The sequence below is a fragment of the Typopeltis vanoorti genome, chromosome 25, assembly GCF_054136105.1.
Source record: "Typopeltis vanoorti isolate ZY-2024b chromosome 25, IOZ_Tvanoo_1.0, whole genome shotgun sequence".
In the NCBI taxonomy this organism is placed as follows: domain Eukaryota; kingdom Metazoa; phylum Arthropoda; class Arachnida; order Uropygi; family Thelyphonidae; genus Typopeltis; species Typopeltis vanoorti.
This window is the reverse complement of record NC_143573.1, coordinates 43,008,039-43,031,577: the sequence shown is the minus strand read 5'-3', so window position 1 is coordinate 43,031,577 and position 23,539 is coordinate 43,008,039. Positions and strand designations below refer to the sequence as shown.

At 35.3% G+C, this 23,539-nt stretch overlaps 1 protein-coding gene across 2 annotated transcripts in view; it reads left to right on the top strand.

Moving 5' to 3' along the window:
* The window catches only part of LOC150092692 (nucleosome assembly protein 1-like 1), a 245,547-nt gene that overhangs the window by 75,434 nt on the left and 146,574 nt on the right, over positions 1–23,539 (top strand). For both annotated transcript variants that reach the window (XM_090414480.1, XM_090414479.1), the window contains exon 7: positions 14,741–14,804. In XM_090414480.1, the coding sequence (XP_090270606.1) occupies positions 14,741–14,804 (64 nt within the window). The remainder of the gene's footprint in view (positions 1–14,740; positions 14,805–23,539) is intronic.

The window sequence follows — 23,539 nt, the reverse complement described above, 5'->3', positions numbered from 1 at the left end:
ATTCAGCATCACTGTAATGTTTGTCCTATCTGATTTCATAATTTCTCCCACTTTGACTAGTGTTAAACTTTCTGTAGGAATAATATCTTAGAAAGAGAAGATCTTGGGAATCTACATAGTTATTGATCTAGTGTAAGGTAGCAATAAGTAAAAATTACACTGATGTGTAGTAGAAAGATGGACTCTGTCTATTGAGTTTTGTTGTTTCTGCATATATGAAGTTCATGAATGGTTTGCTTAAGTAACTATCAAGGATGATTTGATCATATAAGCAGTCTAGCCCTTGCTCTTTTTATTGTTTTTTTCTACATGCATAATTCCCTGTTTCAGTGTTTGATGCCACATTTTTACATATGGTAGTGTACAGATTTAATATAAAGATGGTGAGTAACCTGCTCAGATGGATTTGCAAAAGACCTTTAGAAATATAAAAGACAGGTTCTAGTTTTTTATTGATTGACAAGACTAAAAAGTGATTTACTATTGCTTTCAGTTATGATATTTTGATGTGTATCGAGGAAGTGGGGAACACTTACTTCTGCAACTTAGCAGTTAACACTTAACCTTATGCTTTAGATGTGTTGAAGTTGCTTCACATTTAGTCCACAAACTTGTAGAATTAAATACCTTTCAATCGTATATTCCAACTGGTCTACACATTGTATTCATCATCTAATTCCTGCCATGTACCCTCGAGGGGGGGTACAGGTACTACATGAAAAATTTACATCATTACTAACTTCCTATCTACAATTTTCCTCCAAATCGGTCTGTTACTTGTCAAGACTCCAACATTATCAGATCTTATATTTTTTCGTCTAAGGCACTTTGTACCGTATCAATCCATCGATATCTTGGTCTTCCTCTGGGTCATTTTCCTGCTGACCTGGCAGCGAACACTTGTTTTGCTAATCTTTCTCGCCCATTCTGTTTAAGTGACCATACCACCTGAGATTAGCTCTGCTAATGCATTCCTGGATGCTGACAATGTCAAGTTCTTTCCTAATATCCTCCTTTTTAATATAATATTACCATTGATGCCATATGTTCATGCCTCTAATCTTTCTCAGGACTCTCATATCTGCAGTCGCTAGTCTTTGGTCAAGTGTTTTACTTCTGACCCAGCTCTCAGATCCATAAGTTAAAACTGGTTTGAACACTGTGTTGTATACAGCTAATTTAGTGTTCTGACTAATTTCTCTCTTATTCCATATGAATTTATTCAATTGACTTCCTACCATACCAGATTTGTTGATTCTGTTATCTATTTCCATATTTAATTTACCGTCTTCACTAAAAATCATGCCTAAGTAGCTGAAATGTTTTACTTGTTCCACAGGTTCTCCGTTCACAAACAGTTGACATTTTCAACGATTCTATCTATTGTCTTTGTCTTGTTATTGCTGACCTTCATACCATATCTATTACAACAGTTACTCAATTTAGTCAGGGGAATCTTGTAATGAATATATTTAGAAGTATAACATCTTCCGCATAAAGCAAAGAGCTGTCATTAACATCTCCAATTCTGATATCATGTTTAATACCACTTTCCTTCATAATGTGATCCATATAGATAACGAATAACAGAGGGGATAATGTACATCCTTGTCTCACACCAGATTTAACATTAAACCATCTTCCTGTACTTCCTTTAATTCTAACTGCTGACTTACAACTCAAATGAAGACTAAGTATTGCTTGATATAATGCCCCATTGACACCGTATAACTGTAGGGTATTGAATAGCTTCTCTCTTGGTACCTTGTCATATGCCTTTACCATATCGACAAAACTTAGATACAGATCTTTGTTATATTCCCATGCTTTCCCGACTATTTCTCGTAAAGTGAAGATCTGATCCTGACAGCCTCTATTTAGCCTGAATCCAGCTCTTATTCTTCACCAAGCTTTTCTTCCACAATTCTTCTCAACCATTTCTCAAGTATACTTGCATAAATCTTGCCAGGAACACTCAGTAATGAAATACCTCTGTAATTCTCACATTCAGTTTTATTTCCCTTTTTATATATGTGATGAGAGCTCTACTCCAATCATTGGGACTTCATCCCTCTATTCAGGCCTTCTGAACTATGCAGTGCAGCCACTGTAAGACATTTATGCCACCATATTTCAGCATTTCTGGTCGAATATCATCTACTCCTGCTGCCTTTCCACATTTCAAGCCTTTGATAGCTTTTTCTACTTCAAGTATGGATTTGTATTCCTGACTGCATTCCTGGCACAGTGTTTTTTACCACTGTGCTGTCATCACTGCTTGTTTCATGTAGCACTTTTTCAAAGTAATTACTCGATACTTCAAGGATATTTTTTTCTTCCGTTTTCATGTCACCTTTATCTTCTCTAACTCCTTTTACAGCACTCTTTCCTCCATTTCTAAGCTCTTTCTTTTCTCCTTCATTCAGTATCCAGGTAGATACCCAACAAGGTGCACCACGAGAAGATGAGGATGGGAAATTAGTTTAGAAGCCCTGGTCGGTTCTCCACATTCCTTTAAAGGCTATGTGGAGGTCTCCTCTCAGTTATACAGCTTTGACCCTTAAGCACCCCGCATAGTATTCTTTTACCAACTTTTACCAATATTATTATTATTAAGAGACCTGCAGGAAGTTGTGGACTCATCGAGGGAGGCCACAATAATACATACACCAGCTATCATACTTATTCTTCAATTCATTCACACTGCTTGCACATATCACATTCAGTGGCAGTCCATTTAAATCGCATACTACCCTATGAGAGAAAAATCTAGCCCTCACCTCCTTAGCAGAATTCATTCTTTGGTTCCAAGGATACTCTCTTCTCCTTTTCCCACTCTCCATTAAATAAAAAATTCCATCAACTGAAATCCTTTATAACCATTTCAGAAGTTTGTAAGTCTCTATAATACACCTCTCTTTCTCTTGTTTGCTAGTGTTCTGCATTCTATAAATTCTCAATCAGTATTCCACAATACTAATATCATTTTTAACATGCTCCACTGGGTAAGAATTGCAATGGAGACCAGACCTGGGCACAATAGTCCAAGTGAGGTCTTATCAAGGCCTTGTAAAGAGGCAAAATGACATCCTTATCTTTACATGTTAAAATTTGTTTTAGCATTGCAATTATCTTTAATTATATTTGCAATATTTTTATTTTATTTAATTTAGTTATATTTGCTGGTATGGTTGACCGAGTGGTTAGTGTATCCGCTCTCCAGCCAAAAGGCTGCTGTTTTGAATGCTGCCGTGGGCATGGATGTTTGTGATTGTCTTTGAAAATACTAGGGATGGTTTTAGATGCCGTTGGTGTAGTTGCGGTTTGTTGTAGTTGGTGTGAGTGGTGGAGACAGAGTTGTAGATTAGTGCCCTCTCTCCATGAGTCTTTGGACTCCCTGGAGGTGTCACATAATAACTTATAAATCTTTGCTACTTGGCCCATGAACTTCAACTTTCTATCTACTAACATTCGAAGATCTGTAGCCTGATCAGTTTCTTCTAGTGTAATTAATCCCAGCTATATAATATGACATTGGATATCTAATTATGCCAAAGTGCATGACTTTGTATTTACTGATATTGAACTGACATCCATTTTCCTCATGCCCACAGTTCCAGCCTATTCAAATCATTTTGCAACTACTGTATTTGAGTGGTATTCCTGATTACCCTGCATATCTTTGCATCATCACCAAATAACTGTATGTCGCTTGTCAAATCCTTCCCAATATCATTAATGTACAGATTGAATAACAGTGGACCAAGGACTGATCCTTGTGGTACACCACTAGTTATCTTAAATTTTGCAGACTCACATTCCCCATATACCACTTTTTGATATGTCAGTCAGCCATCCTCTTAACCAGGCTAATATTTTATAATCCAAACCCATATTCTCCAGTTTATACAACAGTTTTCTATGCTGTATTCTATCAAAAGCCTTAGCAACATCCAAAAGTATCATTGTGTATCCATTTCCCTTGTCTAGTTCAATGGTAACATTATTATAGACTGCGAGCAAGTAGATTCACTGTCAACCCATTTCTGCCCTAACCAATTTTTCCAATATCTTCACCACCACTGAAAAAGAGAGCCAAAAGACTTCACTTTGGCAATGCAAAATGATTCAAATTAAGTGGATATTGAATCCAACATCCAATGTTGGATTCAATATCTACTTAATTTGAATAATCTTCATCACTCCTCAGATACTGATTGGTCGATAGTTGGATACATTGGTCTTTGCACCACCCTTATGCAACGGGATTACCATACATTCTTTCCATTCCTGTGAAATCTTCCCTGTTCTGAGTCTCAAATTATATAGCCTGGTCAAAGGAATAGCCAGTTCAGCTGAACACTCTTTTAGCCCCTGTGCTGATATCTCATCAGTCCCTATTACTGAATTGTTATTCAGTTTTTGCAACATCTCTAATATCTCCTCTTCATACACCTGAGTTTCTTCATCCAGTGAAGGGTTATCTGTTACCCTCGCATCATCTGCATTCAGAAAAGTTATTGTTTAATATTCATTCTTTCTTTTACTTGCAGCATATTGACTGAATATTCATGGGTTGTCTTTAGCTTGCAGTGCCAGTTTCTTTACATACTCAGATTTATTCCTCAGATTTCCTTTCATACTCAGATCTCTACAACAGTTGTGACTTCTTTCCTACTGCTCTTTTAATTTTCATAACAGACATCATTCTTATGCACATGGTATTCCTTCCATATTTACAAATCTCTTGTTTAATAAGATTAAACATCCATTTGACTCTTACCCTATTTATTCTTAGAACTTTTGGGACACATTCTGCTCTTGGTATTTTTTACACATTTTCCATGCACTATCGATATTCTTCCCAGCAGCCAATACCATTCTGCTGAACTCAGTATACTCCTAAGTTGGTTATAATTTCCTGCTTTATAGCTTAGCATGTAACCTTTTCTGAATGCAGGATTCATAAACTTAGTCACTTCCCAAGTGAGTATACTGTACGATCACTGTACAGTATACTCATCATCAGTACTTTAGGAAAACAGTAGCTTCCTAGCTTCGGTTCTCATTTACTGTTATGTAGTACTTGCGTGCACTTGTCTTTGTATTAAGTTCCCAAGAAGATGGCAACGTGACGTTTGTCGAAATATCAGAAGTATATATTAAAGTTTATGTAATTTATATTTGTAGTGTACGCTGTCAATTCCTTAATTATTAGTTATCACTGTTCTAAAAACAACTAACATGCACTCATCACTGAGATTTAAAGCAAAACTCAAGTGACAAAGTGGCTGTCGTAACAGCAAGTGTGTGTGTGTGTGTGTGTGTATATATATATAATGTTCAATAATTTTAATGACTTAAAACACCGAGATAATTAACTTTAATAAGGACACAACTAGTTGGTAAGCCAACTTCATGAGATGTCAAAGCACAAAGGTATATACAAAAAGACCGACAGAAACATTACACACAACAACAGAGCTTTCAAAAACTGTAGTTAAGTTTGAATTGGAGTCCATGCTTCAGTTCTAGTTGTATTTATAGGCATGTGTGTGATCTCGCAAGAATGCCACTACTGAATAGCAGAGCTATGAGAGTCTGGTAAATTGTAACCAAGGTTCTATTCATGTGTGTAGAATCAAGGGCAATTTCTTTTGACTCCAGGATACATCTTTCAAGTTCATCGTAACGCTTGTGAATATTAGAAGTTAGATTCCAGTCTATTTGGTATTGGCGGCCTTCATCAGAGTTTAGAGAGAGAACAAGACGTGGCTGGCTAGGGTACTGGCTCGGATTCTCTTATAAGAGATGTCTCTTTTGTGCTCTTCAAAATGGAGAAAGATTGATCTATCAGTTTGTCTATAATATGGTTTACCACAACTACAAATAATTCTGTATACTTTTAGGAACTGAAGATAGTGATATTTTTCTTTATGACTAAGGATAGATCGGACTTTTAGTAAAGTAGAGAAGCACGTTTTGATGTTGAACTTTTTTTTAACATTCTTGCCAGTTTGGGGGAGAGGGAACTGATGTAAGGAGATGTAAACTGTGGGGGTAGTAGAATCTTCATTGATTTGTTGATGGTGAAATAGAAGTTTCTCAATACTTTTTGGCTTATTGATAAAGGTCCTTTTGAGGAAATTAAGTTCATTTAGAAGCTCTTTGTCATCTGATAATAAGGATCTGGCCCAATGTGCAAGAGTAGATATAATGCCATATTTCTGTGGAGGGTAGTGGTGAGAAGATGCTTGAAGGTATCTATCTGTATGTGTTGGTTTCCTGAAGATTGAAATTTTAATATTATTAGTACTCCTAGTTAGCTTTATGTCTAAAAAAGGACAATTGTTAACTCCTAGCTCAGAGGTAAACTTGATGTTGTGATGAAAGTTATTTAAATGATCCAAGAAAACTTTGAGGTTATCTGGGCTGTGTTCCCATATAAGAAAAACATCATCAATATAACGGAGCCAGATTTTAGGTTTCAGCGTGGCCGAAAAAATTGCTTTTTCTTCAAAGTCTTCGAGAAATATGTTTGCTAGTACCAGGGAAAGCTGACTACCCATTACTAGTCCAGTGTTTTGTTTGTAGATCTTGTCTTCGAATCTGAAGTAGCCTGAGTCTATACAATGAGTAAGTAAAGTGAAGAACTTCTTTGATAATTTGTTCTTGAGAAGAGTGAGAACCTCCTGGATTGGTACATTAGTAAAGAGCGAAACTACATCGAAGCTTGCCATCATATCTGATTTGTTCAGTTTGAGGTTTTTGAATTTTGAGGTTTATTTCTTGGAAATAAAGTCAGCTGAATTCTTGATGTAAAAAGAGGATTTACCTATGAGGTGTTTTAAGGAAGAGGTGAGATATTTAGATAAATTGTATGTGGGTGAGTCGATGCCTTCAACTATGGGTCTTAAGGGAGTATTTATTTTGTGAATCTTAAGGAGTCCATACAATCATGGAATAAACGGGATGAACGGATCTGAGCGAAAGGCGGATATTCCTTGGTAATTCCAAAGTTGATTTTAGAAGATTGTTGGTCCTATTATGTAACAGGACCCTCACCTTCTCACCACGAGAAGGTGAGGATTGGAAATTAGGTCAGAAGACCTGGTCAGTTCTCCACATTTCTTTAAAGGCTATGTGGAGGTCTTCTCTCAGTTATAGCTTTGACCCTTAAACACCCAGACATTAACTCATCTAAAGTACAATTATTTTCATGATTTGAATTGTCGTTATGCTCTTTTGTAACTATTATTATTATGGCTTTGTTGCCTTGAACTTTCTGACAAATTAGATCGATATCTTATTTTATCGTTAAAAGATTTTATTTCCTTGTTATTTAGGTTAGGAAAACCTTCATCCTTTAACATTCTATTTAGATTATCTCCTAAGCATAGGAAACTATTTTTATGGAAGTTTTTTCACTTTGCTATGCTACTAATTATATATTGGGTTTTATCCTTTATCCAAGTATAGGCAAACAAAGTTTGCGCCTGAAGTATTTTCAGGACTGGGGCAACTCGTGGCAAAGGTGGTATACTAAGGCAAGTGACGAGAACTTGTACCACGAGTTGCCCCAGTCCTGAAAGTACTTCAGGCACAAACTTTGTTTGCTTACACTTGGATAAAGGATAAAACTCAATATGTCATAGTAAACTATCATTCCTTAATAGGTAATCTTAACCTATCAGAATGCACAATTAGTATTTTTTTTAAAAATATATTTGCAAGTCTTATAAACTTAGAGCTATACATGCTTGTTTAGAGCAGGCTTCTACAAACATCCATGCATGAGGCAGGATTTAAATTCAACACCTGTTGGTTGGAGAGCAGGTATTCTACCAACTCGATCACCCAGGCTGAAATTTTTCTTCGATTGTTTGTATTTTAAAATTTACTGGAGATAGCTTTTCCAATATCCTATAAGGGCCTGAAGCCTTTTTTACCTAATTTTATTATTATCTAAAAGTACTATTTTTATATTTTCTAAATCTTATTCATGAATGGCATTGTTTTCTGGGAACTAAGTTTACTAGTTTCTGCTATAAGTTCATGAACAACTGAATTTATTTCCATTACATCCTCGAGATTCTCATCAGTATCTGGAAAACCCGAGTTTGATTTTTGGAGAAAAATTAGGATCAAATCCCAAAGCAAAGATGAGCATTTTTCTTGAATAGCAGAATGAATAGCTGTCTTACAAGCAAATAAAGCTTGTGGCAAGTAAGAATCCCAATGTAACAATTTAGCATTAGCTATTTTAGTCTTATTTATTTAGCCTTTTGCACATTTCATTAGTTTGAGAATGATAGGATGTAGTAAACAGCTTCTTTATATTTAATAGCTTACTTAATTGCAACATTAATTCTGTCTAAAGTTTATTCTTTGATCATATAAAAGTGTTTCTAGTGTGTCATACTTTGAAATTATCAGCTTTAAAAATTTATTAGCTACAGTTTTAGCAGTCTTGATCCTTCATAGTTACTACTTCTGGAAAGCATGATAACATCAATAATTACAAGAATGTACTTATTTCCTTGCTTTGTTGTGGGTAAGGTTCTCATTATATGAGTAGTCACAGCTTGAAATGGTCCAGCTGGTTTATAAAAGAGTTGTAGAGGTGCCTTGCCTCTAAAAGTATTTTGCCTAAGCAACAGGATTTCACATACAAATTAATCACTTCTTATGCCTTTCCAAAAATACCTGTCCTTAGTGCTATGCTCAGTTCTCTCAAAACTTGGATGACCAGCTAGATCAAAATCATGAAAAATGTAGAGAATCCAAGATTTTATTATAACTGAAGCTAAAGTTTTCACTTTTATTTTATCCTCATCCATTTGTCTTGATAGAAGCAAACCATCCTCATCTAAATAGAGCATTTGAAGGAAAAAAATTCCTCTAGAACAGATCACCTCTTTGAATTGTTTTATATACCTTTCTTCAAAGTGGGATCTTCTTTCTGAGCTTCAGCTGTTAGAGATTTTTCCGATTTCTGATGGTTAGGTGATTTGCCCTTCTTTGTCTTCTTCTTTAGCCTCTTTCCATCCACTGCTGGATATCAGCCTCTCCCTTAGCTTTCCACTTCTGTCTATCTTTAGTCAATATCCACCATCTCGTGTCAAACCTTTGTAGATCATCTCTCCATTTTGTTCTTTGGTAACTTTTCTTTCTTTTGATATCCACTCAGTGCTTAACTTTGTCCACCTTTCATCTGGCCGTCCACTAATATGGCCTTTACAAAATTGGAAAAAAAATTAGAAAATCCTCATTCTTAAAATTATCCCACAACTGTTTTTTAGCATCTGACTTCAAAGATGTACACAAATAATCTGCAACCACATTTTTCTTACTAGGGATATAATTAATATCACTATCATACTCTTGTAGTTCAGAGACCAACTGCTCTGAAATGCTAATGCATCTTTCTCTAGGACAGAATTCATTTCAGGAGCTGAATGTTTTCTACAGATAAAAGCAATAGGTTTAAAATCATCTCCTTTCTTTTGTTCTAATACTGAAGCCTATACAATTGCTTGAAGCATCTGCAGAAAGAAAAAATATCTATAAATTTTGAATAGATTAAGACTAGTGCTTTGTCAGTGCTAAATTCAAAGAATCGTATCTTTTTGCTCAGCTTCTTCCTATCTAAATTTAATTTCCTTCTTTGTTAAATGAACCAAGAGTCTTCACTTCAGAGCAGTTGGGTATAAACTTCTGATAAAAATTGATCATGCCAGTATGTCTGCAAGCTTGTTTGTTTTTGGAATTTTAAGACAGCATGGCATTTATGTTAGTTTGAGTAGGAATTATTCCTGATTTACTAACTTTATGACCTAAATATTCAAACTTCCTTTAAAAAGAACTGACATCTTGAACAAGTGATAAATAGTTTCATCTAATCTTGAAAAAACTTTCAATAAGAATTTCTATGTGATATTAGTTCCTTTTGATTATGTATATAAGCAAATCATCTTAGAAAACAAATGTAGTATGTCATATATATATATAGTACTATGAACAATATACAAAATATGCATACAGCATTTCTGTGTTGTACATTAAGGATTACAACATAAGGTAAGCAAGTTCATCATCATCATCATCAAATTCCTGCCATGTACCCTCAAGGGGTGTACAGGATATGACAGTACTACATGAAAAAATTACATCATTACTAACTTCCTATCTACAATTTTCCTCCAAATCAGTCTGTTACTTGTCAAGACTCCAACATTATCAGATCTTATATTTCTATCGTCTAAGGCACTTTGTACCGTATCAATCCACCTATATCTTGGTCTTCCTCTAGGTCGTTTTCCTGCCAACCTGGCAGAGAACACTTGTTTTGCTAATCTTTCCTCTCCCATTCTATTTAAGTGACCATTCCATCTGAGATTAGCTCTGCTAACGCATTCCTGGATGCTGACAATGTCAAGTTCTTTCCTAATATCCTCATTTTTAATATGATATTGCCATTGATGCCATCTGTTCACGCCTCTAATCTTTCTCAGGACTCTCATATCTGCGGTCTCTAGTCTTTGGTCAAGTGTTTTACTTCTGACCCAGCTCTCAGATCCATAAGTTAAAATTGGTTTGAACACAGTCTTGTATACAGCTAATTTAGTGTTCCGACTAATTTCTTTCTTATTCCATATGAATTTATTCAATTGACTTCCCACGATACCAGCTTTGCTGATTCTGTTGTCTATTTCTATATTTAGTTTACCATCTTCAGTAAAAATTGTGCCTAAGTAGCTGAAATGTTTTACTTGTTCCACAGGTTCTCCATTCACAACACAGTTGACATTTTCAATGATTCTGCCTATTTTCATTGTCTTTGTCTTTTTATTGCTGACCTTCATACCATATCTATTACAACAGCTATTCAATTTAGTCAGAGAATCTTGCAGACTTGTAGCGGATTTATTTAGAAGTATAACATCATCCGCATAAAGCAAAGAGCTGACATTAACATCTCCAATTTTGATATCAGATTTAATACCACATTCCTTCATAATGTGATCCATATAGATAATGAATAACAGAGGGGATAATGTACATCCTTGTCTCACACCAGATTTAACATTAAACCATCTTCCTGTACTTCCTTCAATTCTAACTGCTGACTCACAACTCAAATAAAGACTAAGTATTGCTTGATATAATGCCCCATTGACACCATATAACTGCAGCGTATTAAATAGCTTCTCTCTTGGCACCTTGTCATATGCCTTTTCCAAATCGACAAAACTTAAATAAAGATCTTTGTTATATTCCCATGCTTTCTCGACTATTTGTCGCAAAGTGAAGATCTGATCCTGACAGCCTCTATTTGGTCTGAATCCAGCTTGTTCTTCACCAAGCTTTTCTTCCACAATTCTTCTCAACCGTTTCTCAAGTATACTTGCATAGATCTTGCCAGGAACACTCAGTAGGGAAATACCTCTGTAATTCTCACATTCAGTTTTATTTCCCTTTTTATGTATGGGTACTATGAGAGCTCTACTCCAATCATCGGGAATTCGTCCCTCTGTCCAGGCTTTCTGAACTATGCAGTGCAGCCACTGTAAGACTCTTATACCACCATACTTCAGCATTTCTGGTCGAATATCATCTACTCCTGCTGCCTTTCCACATTTCAAGCCTTTGATGGCTTTTTCTACTTCAAGTATGGATATGTATTCCTGCCTGCATGCCTGGTCAGTGTTTTTTATCACTGTGCTGTCATCACTGCTTGTTTCATTTAGCAGTTTTTCAAAGTAATTACTCCATACTTCAAGGATATCTTTTTCTCCTGTTTTCATTTCACCTTTATCATCTCTAATTCCTTTTACAGCACTCTTTCCTCCATTCCTAAGCTTCTTCAACAACCTCCAGAATATTTTGCCACCTTCTTGATATTTATTTTCTATATTCTTGCTAAAGTCCTCCCATGACTTTTGTTTAGCTAGTTTTACACAGTGTTTAGCTTTCTTACATTTGTCTCTGTATTCTGTAAGAGTAAAAGCTGACTTATTTGCCAGGAAATTTTGATATGCTTTCTTCTTTTCCTTCACTGCCTCTTTAACTTCCTGTGTCCACCAGGGAGTTCTGATTTTTTTATCTTTGCACACAACCTCACCACATGCCTCTCTGGCAGAATCAATCAATGTTTCCTTCAGAGTGTGCCACTGAATCTCCAAGGTTTGATTCCTGTTCTCAAACTCTTTCATTTTCTTTTCAATAATATTTCTGTATTTTAGTCTACAGTTTACATCTGAGAGCTGCTCAACTTTTATTCGCTTTAAAACTTTCTTACATGTTATTCTTTTCAATATGAAATTCAATTTTATCCTGCTCAAGACTAAATAGTGATCACTTCCAATTTCAAATCCTCTGTACACTCTGGTGTCCTGCACCAGGGAGAAAACATCACTATCAACAATAACATAGTCAATGAGACTTTTCTTATTCCTAGCCTCTTCGCTCCATGTGAATTTGTGCACATTTTTATGTTGGAACATGGTGTTAGTAATAACCAGTCCATGTCCTGAGCAGAAATCCAACAGATATTTGCCATTATTATTAGCTTTGCTCTTTTCTCCAAATTTTCCCAAAATATTTTTGTATGTCTCACAATCATTTCCTACTCTACTATTTAGATCCCCAACAAGGACCAACTTTTCCTTTTTCATTGTGTCAGTTGCTTTTTCTAAAGCCTCAAAAAATTCCTCCACTTCTACCTTAGTAGAACCTTCTGTGGGACCATAGGCACAAATAAGTCTCATTGTCCAGTTCCCCATTCTCATATTTGCCCACATCACTCTGCTTGAGACTGCCTACCATTCAAGAAGATTAGCCTCATATTTAGTGTCGAACACAATGGCTACTCCTTCTTTTCCTTGATTGTCATTGCCTGAATATAACATTTTGTATTTATTGCTCAGAAAGATCTCACCAGTTTTGGTCTTTTTTGTTTCAGTCACCCCTATTATGTCGATCTGGTACTTATCTAATTCCTCAGCTAGCTCCATTTCTTTGCTATTCAGGCTTCTTACGTTGATAGTACCGATCTTTAACTCTGGTGATGTTGAGTTGGGGTTTGTTTTCAGATTTGTTCCAGTAGCTGACTTTTCGCTGTTCTCCCTGGTTCCCTGGCGAAAACAACGGGGGCCTTGTTTAACCGGGCGACGCCCCAGCCGGCATGAAATTTTGTCATGTTGTACCATCATTTTTTATTTTGGTTTAACCAATAAGAATACAATTTGGTCGGCTAAATCCCAAATTGCCAGCCCATCCTCGTTCGTTCAGTATCAAAGTAGATACCCAACAGGGTGCACCACGAGAAGGTGAGGATTGGACATTAGGTCAGAAGCCCTGGTCGGTTCTCCGCATTCCTTTAAAGGCTATGTGGAGGTCTCCTCTCAGTTATACAGCTTTGACCCTTAAGCACCCCGGTAAGCAAGTTTACTAATTATATAAGTACAAGTTTACTAATTATAAGTACATTTATCTTGTCTTAAGCTTTTCACGAATCATTAAGGTTCTTTACCTGTGGACTTCCCAACTGCAACTGTCCCGAGAATAAGGTTGTTGGCTCTATGTCTCCTGGTGTGTCCTATGTCTGTAGATGTGTGTGTTCATGGGACCAGTTTGCCTGTTCTGGGGGATGATAAACCCCTACCTCTTTATGACACCAGCTAACTCACCTTTAGGCAAAAAGAGACCAGATAAAGGTTCCTCGAGTCACAGCTTGGAATAGAACCCATGTCTTTCCAACCAAAGGGCTTTGTCTATATCGACTGAGCTACCGAGGCTCTATAAGTACATTTAAGTCTCCTTTATTACACTACAGCTTTATCACATGGCAGTTCCAATAATATTAAGCTTATAACTGCATGAACAGGTTACATATTACGTATATTTTTAGATTACGTTATCATATAAAGTATTCCTGATCGATGAAAAACTTTTCACTCGGCATACATAATACTGTAAAAAAAAAATTCTATCATAAATTTATCCACTGTCTGTTATCAAATTTGAACATGTTTAGTTTGATAATGGGCAGTACCATTAATTTGTCTTTTGAATTGCCAGAGTAGACTCACTTTTTTTGTTATTGTGGATTACAATTTCTGTGATGAAGCATTCATTTGGAGGATTGCCATACAGTTCTATGTAGGTGTTGGCTAAATGCAGAGTTTGTGTCATTCTGTTTGAAAATATTTCCATAGCTTCTGTTGATCTTGCTAAACTGATAAAGATATCAGTTTTCCTTGCGCTTGTTACCAAAATTGCTCTCACGACTTCACACATTGTTGGAATTGATTGAATGTGCTGTCTAGAATGACATTAGTCCTGAAATGTAAACTTTTAACAGTGAACTTTTTCTCCTACTCAAAGTATTGGTTTATTCACAAAATCATCTGAATGAATAAACACATACTGCAGCTGAATGAATCATTCTGAAACTTCAAGATTTCAGAATTCTTCATATTTTCATATTTATATATTTTGCTAGCATGACAAACTGATTTTGATATACAGAACAGAAATTCTTTGTACAAAAGAAAAATTTTCAAAAAAAATCTTAAGTTTTGTGTTTTTGTGAAACACATGGCAACAGGAATAATTTTTTTTGTTCTTTTATATGAGGGAATATTTTGATTTACATTGGCATCTCTTGAAATGTTAGAATTTTGAATAAAAGGTAATTTAAAAACATAAGAACAAAGAATATTTTTTTTATTTTCAGGAAGAGCTAAAGAATCAGGTTCATATAGGAGACTGTGAAGGAAATGAAAGTAAAGTTTCTGATGGTAAGTTCAGGTATATTTTATTCCTGAAAGGAATTCTTATTTAACAATTTTATTTGAATCTTTTTGGATATTATGAAAATGCTGTAGCATAATTTATCTATTGAATATAGAGAGTATCTTACTTCATAAATTTCAGAATTTATTTGGTTTGTATATTTTACATTTCTGAACCTACCATCAATCCCAGTTTCTTCCATATATGGAAAGTGGAAGTACTGGTATTCTTTACTGTAGATTCTGTTACATTATTCACATTATAATGACACATTTCATTATTATTATTATTAAGACTGACCTCCAGGGAGTCAGGGACTCCTCAAGGGAGACCACACACACACACACACACACACACACACACACACAGCTATCACACCTATTCTTGAATTCATTCACACTGCTTGCACACACATCTAATCCATTCCAGTCACTCACCACTCAGAGAAAAATCTAGATCTCATCCCTTCTTAGCAGTATTCATTCTCATCTTCCAAAGATCCCCTCTTGTCCATCATATCATGACTCTTTCTCCTGTTTGCTAGTCTTTGTAGTTTACAAATTCCTAACCTGTCTTAATAATCAGTATTCCACAATCCTGATATCATTTTTAACATTGCATTCTCTTCACTGTATTAGAATTACAACACAAACTAGGAGACCAGACTTGTACACAATAGTCCTAAGTGAGATCTTATCAAAGCCTTGTAAAAAGGTAAAATGACATCTTTATCTTTACATGTCAAAGTTTGTTTCAGCATTGCAATTATGTTTTGAGTTGTATTTACAATCTTTGCTACATTAGTCCCTGAACTTCACTTGCTATCTACTAACATGCCAAGATCCCTAGCCTGATCAGTTTCTTCTAGCATAATTCCACCTATATAATACGACATTGGATTTCTAATCATTCCAAAGTGCATGACTTTGCATTTACTGACATTGAACTGATATCCATTTTCATATACCCACAATTCCAGCCTATTCAAATCATTCTGCAAGTGCTGCATTCCTGATTTACCCTACCTATATTTGCATCATCATTAGCCAATAGCTGATGTTGCCTGTCAAAAACCTTCTCAGTATCATTAATGTACAGATTAAATAACAGTGTACCAAGGACTGATCCTTGTGGTATACCCCATGGTTACCTTAAATTTTGCAGACTTACATACCACTTTTTGATATGTCAGTCAGCCACCCTCTTATCCATGTTAATATTTTATAATACAAACCCATATTCTTCAATTTATGCAACAGTCTTCCATGTTGTATTCTGTCAAAAGCAAGCCTTAGCAAAATGCAAAAGTATTATGGCTTATTCATTCCCTTGTCTAGCTCAATGGTGACATTATTATAGCATGTGAGCAAGTTGTTAAAACATGACCTTCCTTTAGTAAACCTATGCTGTTCATTGCAAAGTAGAGATTTTCTGTTAACTGATTCCTGAATGTGAGTCCTAACCAACTTTTCCAAATTCTTCATCACCACTCCTGAGAAAATGATTGGTTGATAGTTGGATTCTGTGGTCATTGCACCACTCTTGTGCAGTGGGATTACCATAAGTTCTTTCCACTCCTGTGGAATCTTCCCTGTTTTGAGACTCAAATTATGTAGCCAGTTCAGCTGAACACTCTTAGCACACCTGCTGACTTTACATCAGTCCCTATTCTGAATTGTTATTCAGTTTATGCAACAGCTCTAATACCTCCTCATATGCCCGAGTTTCTTCATCCAGTGTAGAGGTTGCAGTGAGCTCAGTGTTACATATGCTAGGTTGATGGCTTTTAGCAAAATGGGCCCTTGTTAGTTGAACAACTTCTTCTTTATCTGTAACCCTCGCACCATCTGCATTCGGTACAGTTAATCTTGGGCATTCATTCTTTCTTCTTTTACTTGCAGCATATCGATAGAATTCTCTGCAGAGCCAGTTTCTTTTCATACAACACTTGACTCTTCTAGCCTGCTGCTTATAATTTTCATAACAGACATCATCCTTATGCACACAGTATTCCTTCAACATCATCCTTTTCTTATGAATCTCTTTTTGATAAAATTACACATCCATTTGACTCCTATCTTATTTATTCTCTGAACTTTCAGGACATATTCTAATGTTGCATCATTTAAGTTTTTTTAAATGCTTCCCATGCACTGTTAGTATTTTTCTCATCCTGGAACCAATACCATTGTGCTGAACTCGGTATACTCTTCAGTTGATCATAATTTCCTGATAACAGTGTATTCTAAAAATTAAAGATACCAAGAAATTATATACTTGGTTTAATCCTTTATACAAGTGTAAGCAAACAAAGTTTGTGTCTGAAGTATTTTCAAGACTAGGGTAACTCATATATAGAAGCTAATGAGTTCACATCACTTGCCTTAGTATCATAATGCAAAGCACATATCCTTGCGGACATGTATAATCAGTGGTGAGCTATAAGGGGCTCGTGGGGGCTTGCTAGAGCCCTTTGTTAAATTTTTCTGAAATTTGTGAGGCTCTTGTTTTTCTTGTTTACTTTTTTATTTTTTCAAAAAAAAAAAACAAAACAATTTTTTTAAATATATTAAGCGATAAACTCATTTGGTAACCTAACAAAGTGATTTTATTAAATAAAATATTATAGTTACTGTTACCACCATTTTACAAATAAGAATTCACTTTTGGTAATCGCATATAAATAAATCGGACTATAAAATAATGCCCCTTGATTGGTACTGTTGATTATAACTTGAAGTATAAAAACAAAAGAGAAATATAACATACTTCAATATTATTGTGTTTAGATAATATTTATTTATTCTTTATAGATTGTTTGTCATAAAAACTTCTATCGCAAACAAAAGAAATTTATTTTGTTTATAAAAAATGCGGACTGTTGCATATATGCAATTATAAGAGATTTTATTCTTATTATAATTTGATAGTAAATAATGTTTTTCTTATGTAAGATAATTAACACAGATGATTGTGTGCAAATATTTCATGTTTATTGAAAGTTTATTTTTCACTTGGTCAGACTATAATAAATTTAGTTTAATCCTTTATCCAAGTGCGTGCAAACAAAGTTTGCACCTGAAAGTATCTTCAAGACTGGGGTAAAGTGGTACAACACCGGGCAACTCTTTGCAAAGGTGGAGCAAGCTATCAACACTCCTATCTCAGTATCTCCCATAATGCAAAACACATCTCCTTGCAGATATGTATAATGTTATGCATTAAGGGAAGGGCCACTACCCAGACTAGTTTCGACCTTTATTGAGGTCTCTTCAGTGAGAGCCAGGCCCAAGTGGAGATACCAAGGCAGAAGCATTGCTAATGCTTCTGCCTTGGTATCTCCTTGGGCCTGGCTCCCACTGAAGAGACCTCAATAAAGGTTGAACACCGGTACCGGTCGAACAGTGGTGCGACACTTTTGCAAGGAGTCGCCCGGTGTTGTACCACTTGACCCCAGTCTTGAAGATACTTTCAGGTGCAAACTTTGTTTGCACACACACTTGGATAAAGGATTAAACTAAATTTATTATTTCATGTTTAGATCACGAAACATTTGTTTAAAAATGTTAGCCTTTACAAGTTGATTGTCCCCTCATACTTTTTGATTGGTATTTGTACACAAGCTGTATTAATAAACGTTTATGTGTGGAATATGACTTTTTTTTTGCTTGACAATGTGAGCCCTTTGTTAAAATTTCCATAGCTCACCACTGTGTATAATGCTATGCATTATGGGAAGGGTCACTACCCAGACAGGTTTCGACCTTTATTTGAAGTCTCATCAGTGGGAGACAGGTCCAGAATTGATGCTAAGTTTGAAGTAATGCAGAAATAGTTTTTCAGATGTGTCTCAGATATATGGCATGGGGATATCTTGTAGTCTCTCTGGAGGAGAAGGAGTGTGTTTTGGACTTTTAATATTTTTTTTGTATTTGGTAGGAATTATAGCCTTTGACTAAGAAAGTGTTGTGAATGTGTGGAGAGAGTGTTATTATTGGAGCTAATCAATTTTGTACTGTTATATATGGTTTTGATAATCTCATCCTGTTGGGATGGCTATGGTGTGACTGTTGGTAAATGTGTTTGTTTACATGTGTGTGGGTTGTCTGTAAACTTGAGAATGCCAAGGATCTGCTAGATTGGCATATAATCAGGCTATCTAGAAAGGAGCGACTATTGTTGTTTTTTTTTTCTTTTTCTAAGGTTAACTGTTTAAGATGTGCTAGGAAGACATTAAAGGCCTCAGTCATCTGGCCAAATGAAGAACATCTATGTAGCACAGCCAAACAGTAAGTTTATGTGGCTCGGGAATGTTTTTTATTCATAGGTCCCCATGAAGTAGTTCTCTGGAGTGGGTGGGGGAGGGGGGGGGGGGGTAAGCAGAGTCCCAGTGGGCTGTCTCCTCTGTTTGTTTATAGAATGCAAATGGTGAAGTTAAAAATGCTGCTTGAATAAGGAGCCATTGGTGAATAGAGTGCCATCAGTATGTTGGGGTGTGCAAGGTTTTCTGTACTGGCTTGATGGTCAGTTTTGACAACTCTTCTTTATTCATCAATGTTCCTCTTAAAACACCTTATACATATCCAGACAGAATTTTCTCTTGATATCTCAGCCTGTATGTCTTAATGCATGAAGAGATGTTGCTAATATATTGGGGGAGCACTTTGGCTTAGTGTCCAGCTACTAGTTTTTATGTGGGTGAATCATTGCCATTCACATTTGGGTTGCAATGGCACCTTTTGTTTGTGGTTATTTTGTATGCCCATATATTCATAGATGGAAATTGAACATGTACTAAGAATGGATAAGAGAGAGAGATTCCAAGATTAACTTTGACATACATCACAGAAGAAAAAAGGAAAACAGGAAGGCCTAAGCTAACTTGGCAGTGATTGATAGAAAAGAAGAAAAAAGGCTGGCTGGGAGAGCTAGAGAGTAGTAGAATTAGTGACACAATACAGAGGTAACTGGAAGAAATTAATCTCGGCTTTGTGCTATGGAGTACAGAAGATAAGTGTGTGTGTGTGGGGGGGGTGGTGGTCTGGAATTGTATAGTTTATGGATCGTTCCAATTACCACTCTTTAGACTATGATCCTACCAACATGTGGATCAGAATCCTCCATAGGAGATAATTTCCGCAGGATAGTAGGAGGTAACCTTCTTAAGGTTACCTCATATGGAGGATTCTGATTCACGTGTTTAGGATCATAGTCTAAAGAGTGATAATTGGACTGATCCTTCAGCAGATAGGTAATTTTGTTGAGAGGTAATCATGTTGGTTAACTTATGAAAGTGAATAATAACAGGAATTCCTAACTACAAGTTCTTTTATTATTCTTTGTCTCTACTATTGATTCAAATTCATCATGGGAGAAATAGCTTTTTTTAACAATTTTGCTTGTGTTAGGATGTTTGCTACATTTTTTGTCTGATGTTTGCTATATGGGTGGGAAGGCTGTGAATCTGTTTTGTTCTGTATTATAATTTCTTCTATAGTTATTTTTTAAGATGTAAGTGTGTAGTTATGGCTACAAGTGCACTAATAGCTTTGGACTTGAGCATGAACGATGACAGGTTTATTACTGCTTTTTTATGGTGGCTGTTGAGGCCTGGAAGAACAGTGTTTTTTTGATAATTTGCAAATTTAATGATGTACTGACTTTAATTTTTGAAATTCTTTAGTTGCTGAAGCAGTTAAGATGTCTGAAAAGATTGGTAATTAGTGTAGTAATGATCTCTTCCAGTGCATGAATAGCTCTGTTGGTGTACATGGTGACAGGTCTGTTCATGTGAGGGGGTGGCAAAGCTAGTGCACTTCTACATGCAGTGTCTTTCTGGTAAATTAAAGCAGTGCTTTAAATTAAAACAGAGATGACATTTTTAACCTGGCAGCATTTTAGAAAGGTATTAACTTCAGCAAATTTGGTGCATGAAACTGTCCCAAACCCGAGAAGCACTCATCTTTAGAAATTTAGCCCATCAGCCAAGAACATCATCAGAGAGCACTATTTAGGACTTAGGGTTGCCTCTGTTGCTCTGCTTTGGTTTTACACTCAGTGTAGAAAAACTTAATCATTGTTCCCTGATAATGGCAATTTGAATTACCAAAATATTGGAAATATTAAGTTATTCATATTAATATGTATTGTACATTGTAATTTCCTTAAATAACATCATTATGAATAACCAGTGTTGTTCTAAGTATTGATAATTGTTTGAAGTTTTGCTTGAAATGTAGTTCTGTAAGGGATTAACATGTCATTTTTTACATTAGAAGTTTAACTATTTAATTAGTTGATCTCGCCACAGTTTCGTTTACAGTTTAAATTGACTGAAAGTGTGATGAATAATTTATTTAAAATTTAATGGTTTGTGGATATTTACTAATACTGAGTTTTAAATAACATTTGATTGATTAAATTATTTAGATATACTTGGAGTAATTTCTGTTTACAGTAAGAACAATTTAAGGTTTCTCTGTATTGAGTTGAATACTTGATCTAAGATCAGTAGTAGCATTTCCTAAGAATGAACCTGGTTACTATTTTGACATTTAAAAAGATAACACAAAAATAAATCATCATTATACTGTCAACAACTCATTACTACATTAATAATTAGAGGAGTACAAGTTATAGTGAATACTGATTTACATGGTATTACTTTTAGAATAGCACTGGTGCTCTGGGCCTTTGACTTTTATTAGTTTGGTTGCAAGATTTGATTAATGTAAAAATTAATCTAATGAAATTAAATTAGACTATGAAATTAATGTAAACAATCAATAGCAAACATCACAATAATGAAATAATGTGCTATAATAAACTGTGGAGAAGTCCTGGCCTAAATCCCATATTTTAAGCTGTTGCAATAGTGAAAGCTAGTTGCTTCTATTTTATGCTCACTATTGCAAACAGTGGAAGCTCAAAACCTGAAAACTTCCTAGAAAATGATGTCACAATACATGCTAATAAATTTTAATTTGTTTTGAACATAGATGCATATATTTTTGGCATTCAATCAATATATGCATTGATTGACTGCTGAAAACCATCAGCTCTTTTAACAGCTTTTGGAAATGCTATGTAAAATTTATTAGTATTTTGTATTAAAAGTAAATGTATTGATAGAAGCAAAATCAAATTCATATTGTGAAGACATGGATGAAAACAGCAGTTTTACTACTATAGCAAAATGAGAAGAAAATTAAGAGGTTCGGAGGATGAGTCAAGGGTTTGATCACTGCAACTTTACTGTGCACTGTAAAGTTGTGGTTGTCAAAACTCCAACTGATAAATAAAAATATGAAGTTTGTGTAGGTAACTGTAACTGCTCATTTTCTGTCTTAGAATTAACTTTTCATGACACAAAATAAGCAGTTACCCACACAAACTCAATAAACTTCTAATTAAAGAATTACAGTTTATTGTACTATATCTTTTATTTTTAAGGGAAGATTATAAACATATTCCAGTTATTCAATTAGGAAAGCTCACTTGTTTACACCAGCTGTGCCAGTCACTTTATTTATTCCTCACCTTGGGTTAAATATTCAGGTTAACTCTTTATCGGTTGTATACCCATCCCCCCCCCTCCATCTTTATAAGTGGAGGTGACCAATTAATAAGTTCAGACTGACTGGCAAATTTTTAGGGCATATTTGATTTTAATTATACAGATATTTAATTATTATGTAGATTCAGCTAAGCAACATTAAGTTATTGTAACATTTTGAAATTTAAGTGTTAATTCTGGATTTTCATTTTCAGGCAATCGATGAAAATGAAAAGCAAAATGAAGCATCTGGAAGATGTGATTAGACACCTAAAGAAGAGATTGGCAGATGTGAATGAGGAGGATCTTAATATTATGAAGAAAGAGTTAAAGGATAATAATATATTATTGTACTGGGGCTCAATCATTAAATGTGTGATGACCAATAAAGTACACAAAACATGTGGAACATTGAAACAAGTAACTGATGCTTTGCAGATAAGGAAAGAGTAGGCATCAGAATTAATGGTAGTAGTAGACATGAATCATTTAGTTGGTGAAAAAAGGAATGTTGATAAAGACTCAAGGAAGTTGTTAGTGTTGTTGGGAAAGTTGTGTGTTGCTCAGATATATCTGAGCAACACAACAATAGTGAATTGAGAAGGAGAGCAGAGATAATGAATAGCAAGATGGTGAAGTTGTGCGAGTCAAAGGTGGATAGGAGGTTAGTTTGTGAATCTGTGGAGTGAATTTGAAGGAAAGCTGCAATGGTTTCAAGTTGATGGATTGCATTTGAATGGGTTTGTTGTTGGATATTTAGAAAGGCTATTGCTAAATTAAGAAGTTAATGTAGCTAATGATCAAAGAGTACTTGTGAAGCTGGATTGCATGACAGGAGGAAGATGGACACAAGGTTGAAGATGTGGTTGTGGTAGGACTAGGTGATGGAATACATAAAGGTGAAAATGAGACAGTTATGAATGGCAATCAGTCAGGATTGGGAAAACAGGAGCGGTCAAACCAGAGAGAGAGGTGATATAACTGCTGGAGCAGAGAATATTGATTCTGGTAGAATGGCCTCAAAGACACAGGGATTGCATTTTTCTATGCAAATATAAGGAGTTATTCAAAATAAGAGCTGAGTTTGTTACATTGATTCAGTATGCCCAAAGATAATCAGTATAAGTGAAACTTGGTAGTCTGAGGATGGTATGATATTGAGAATAGAAATGGAAGGATATAAAA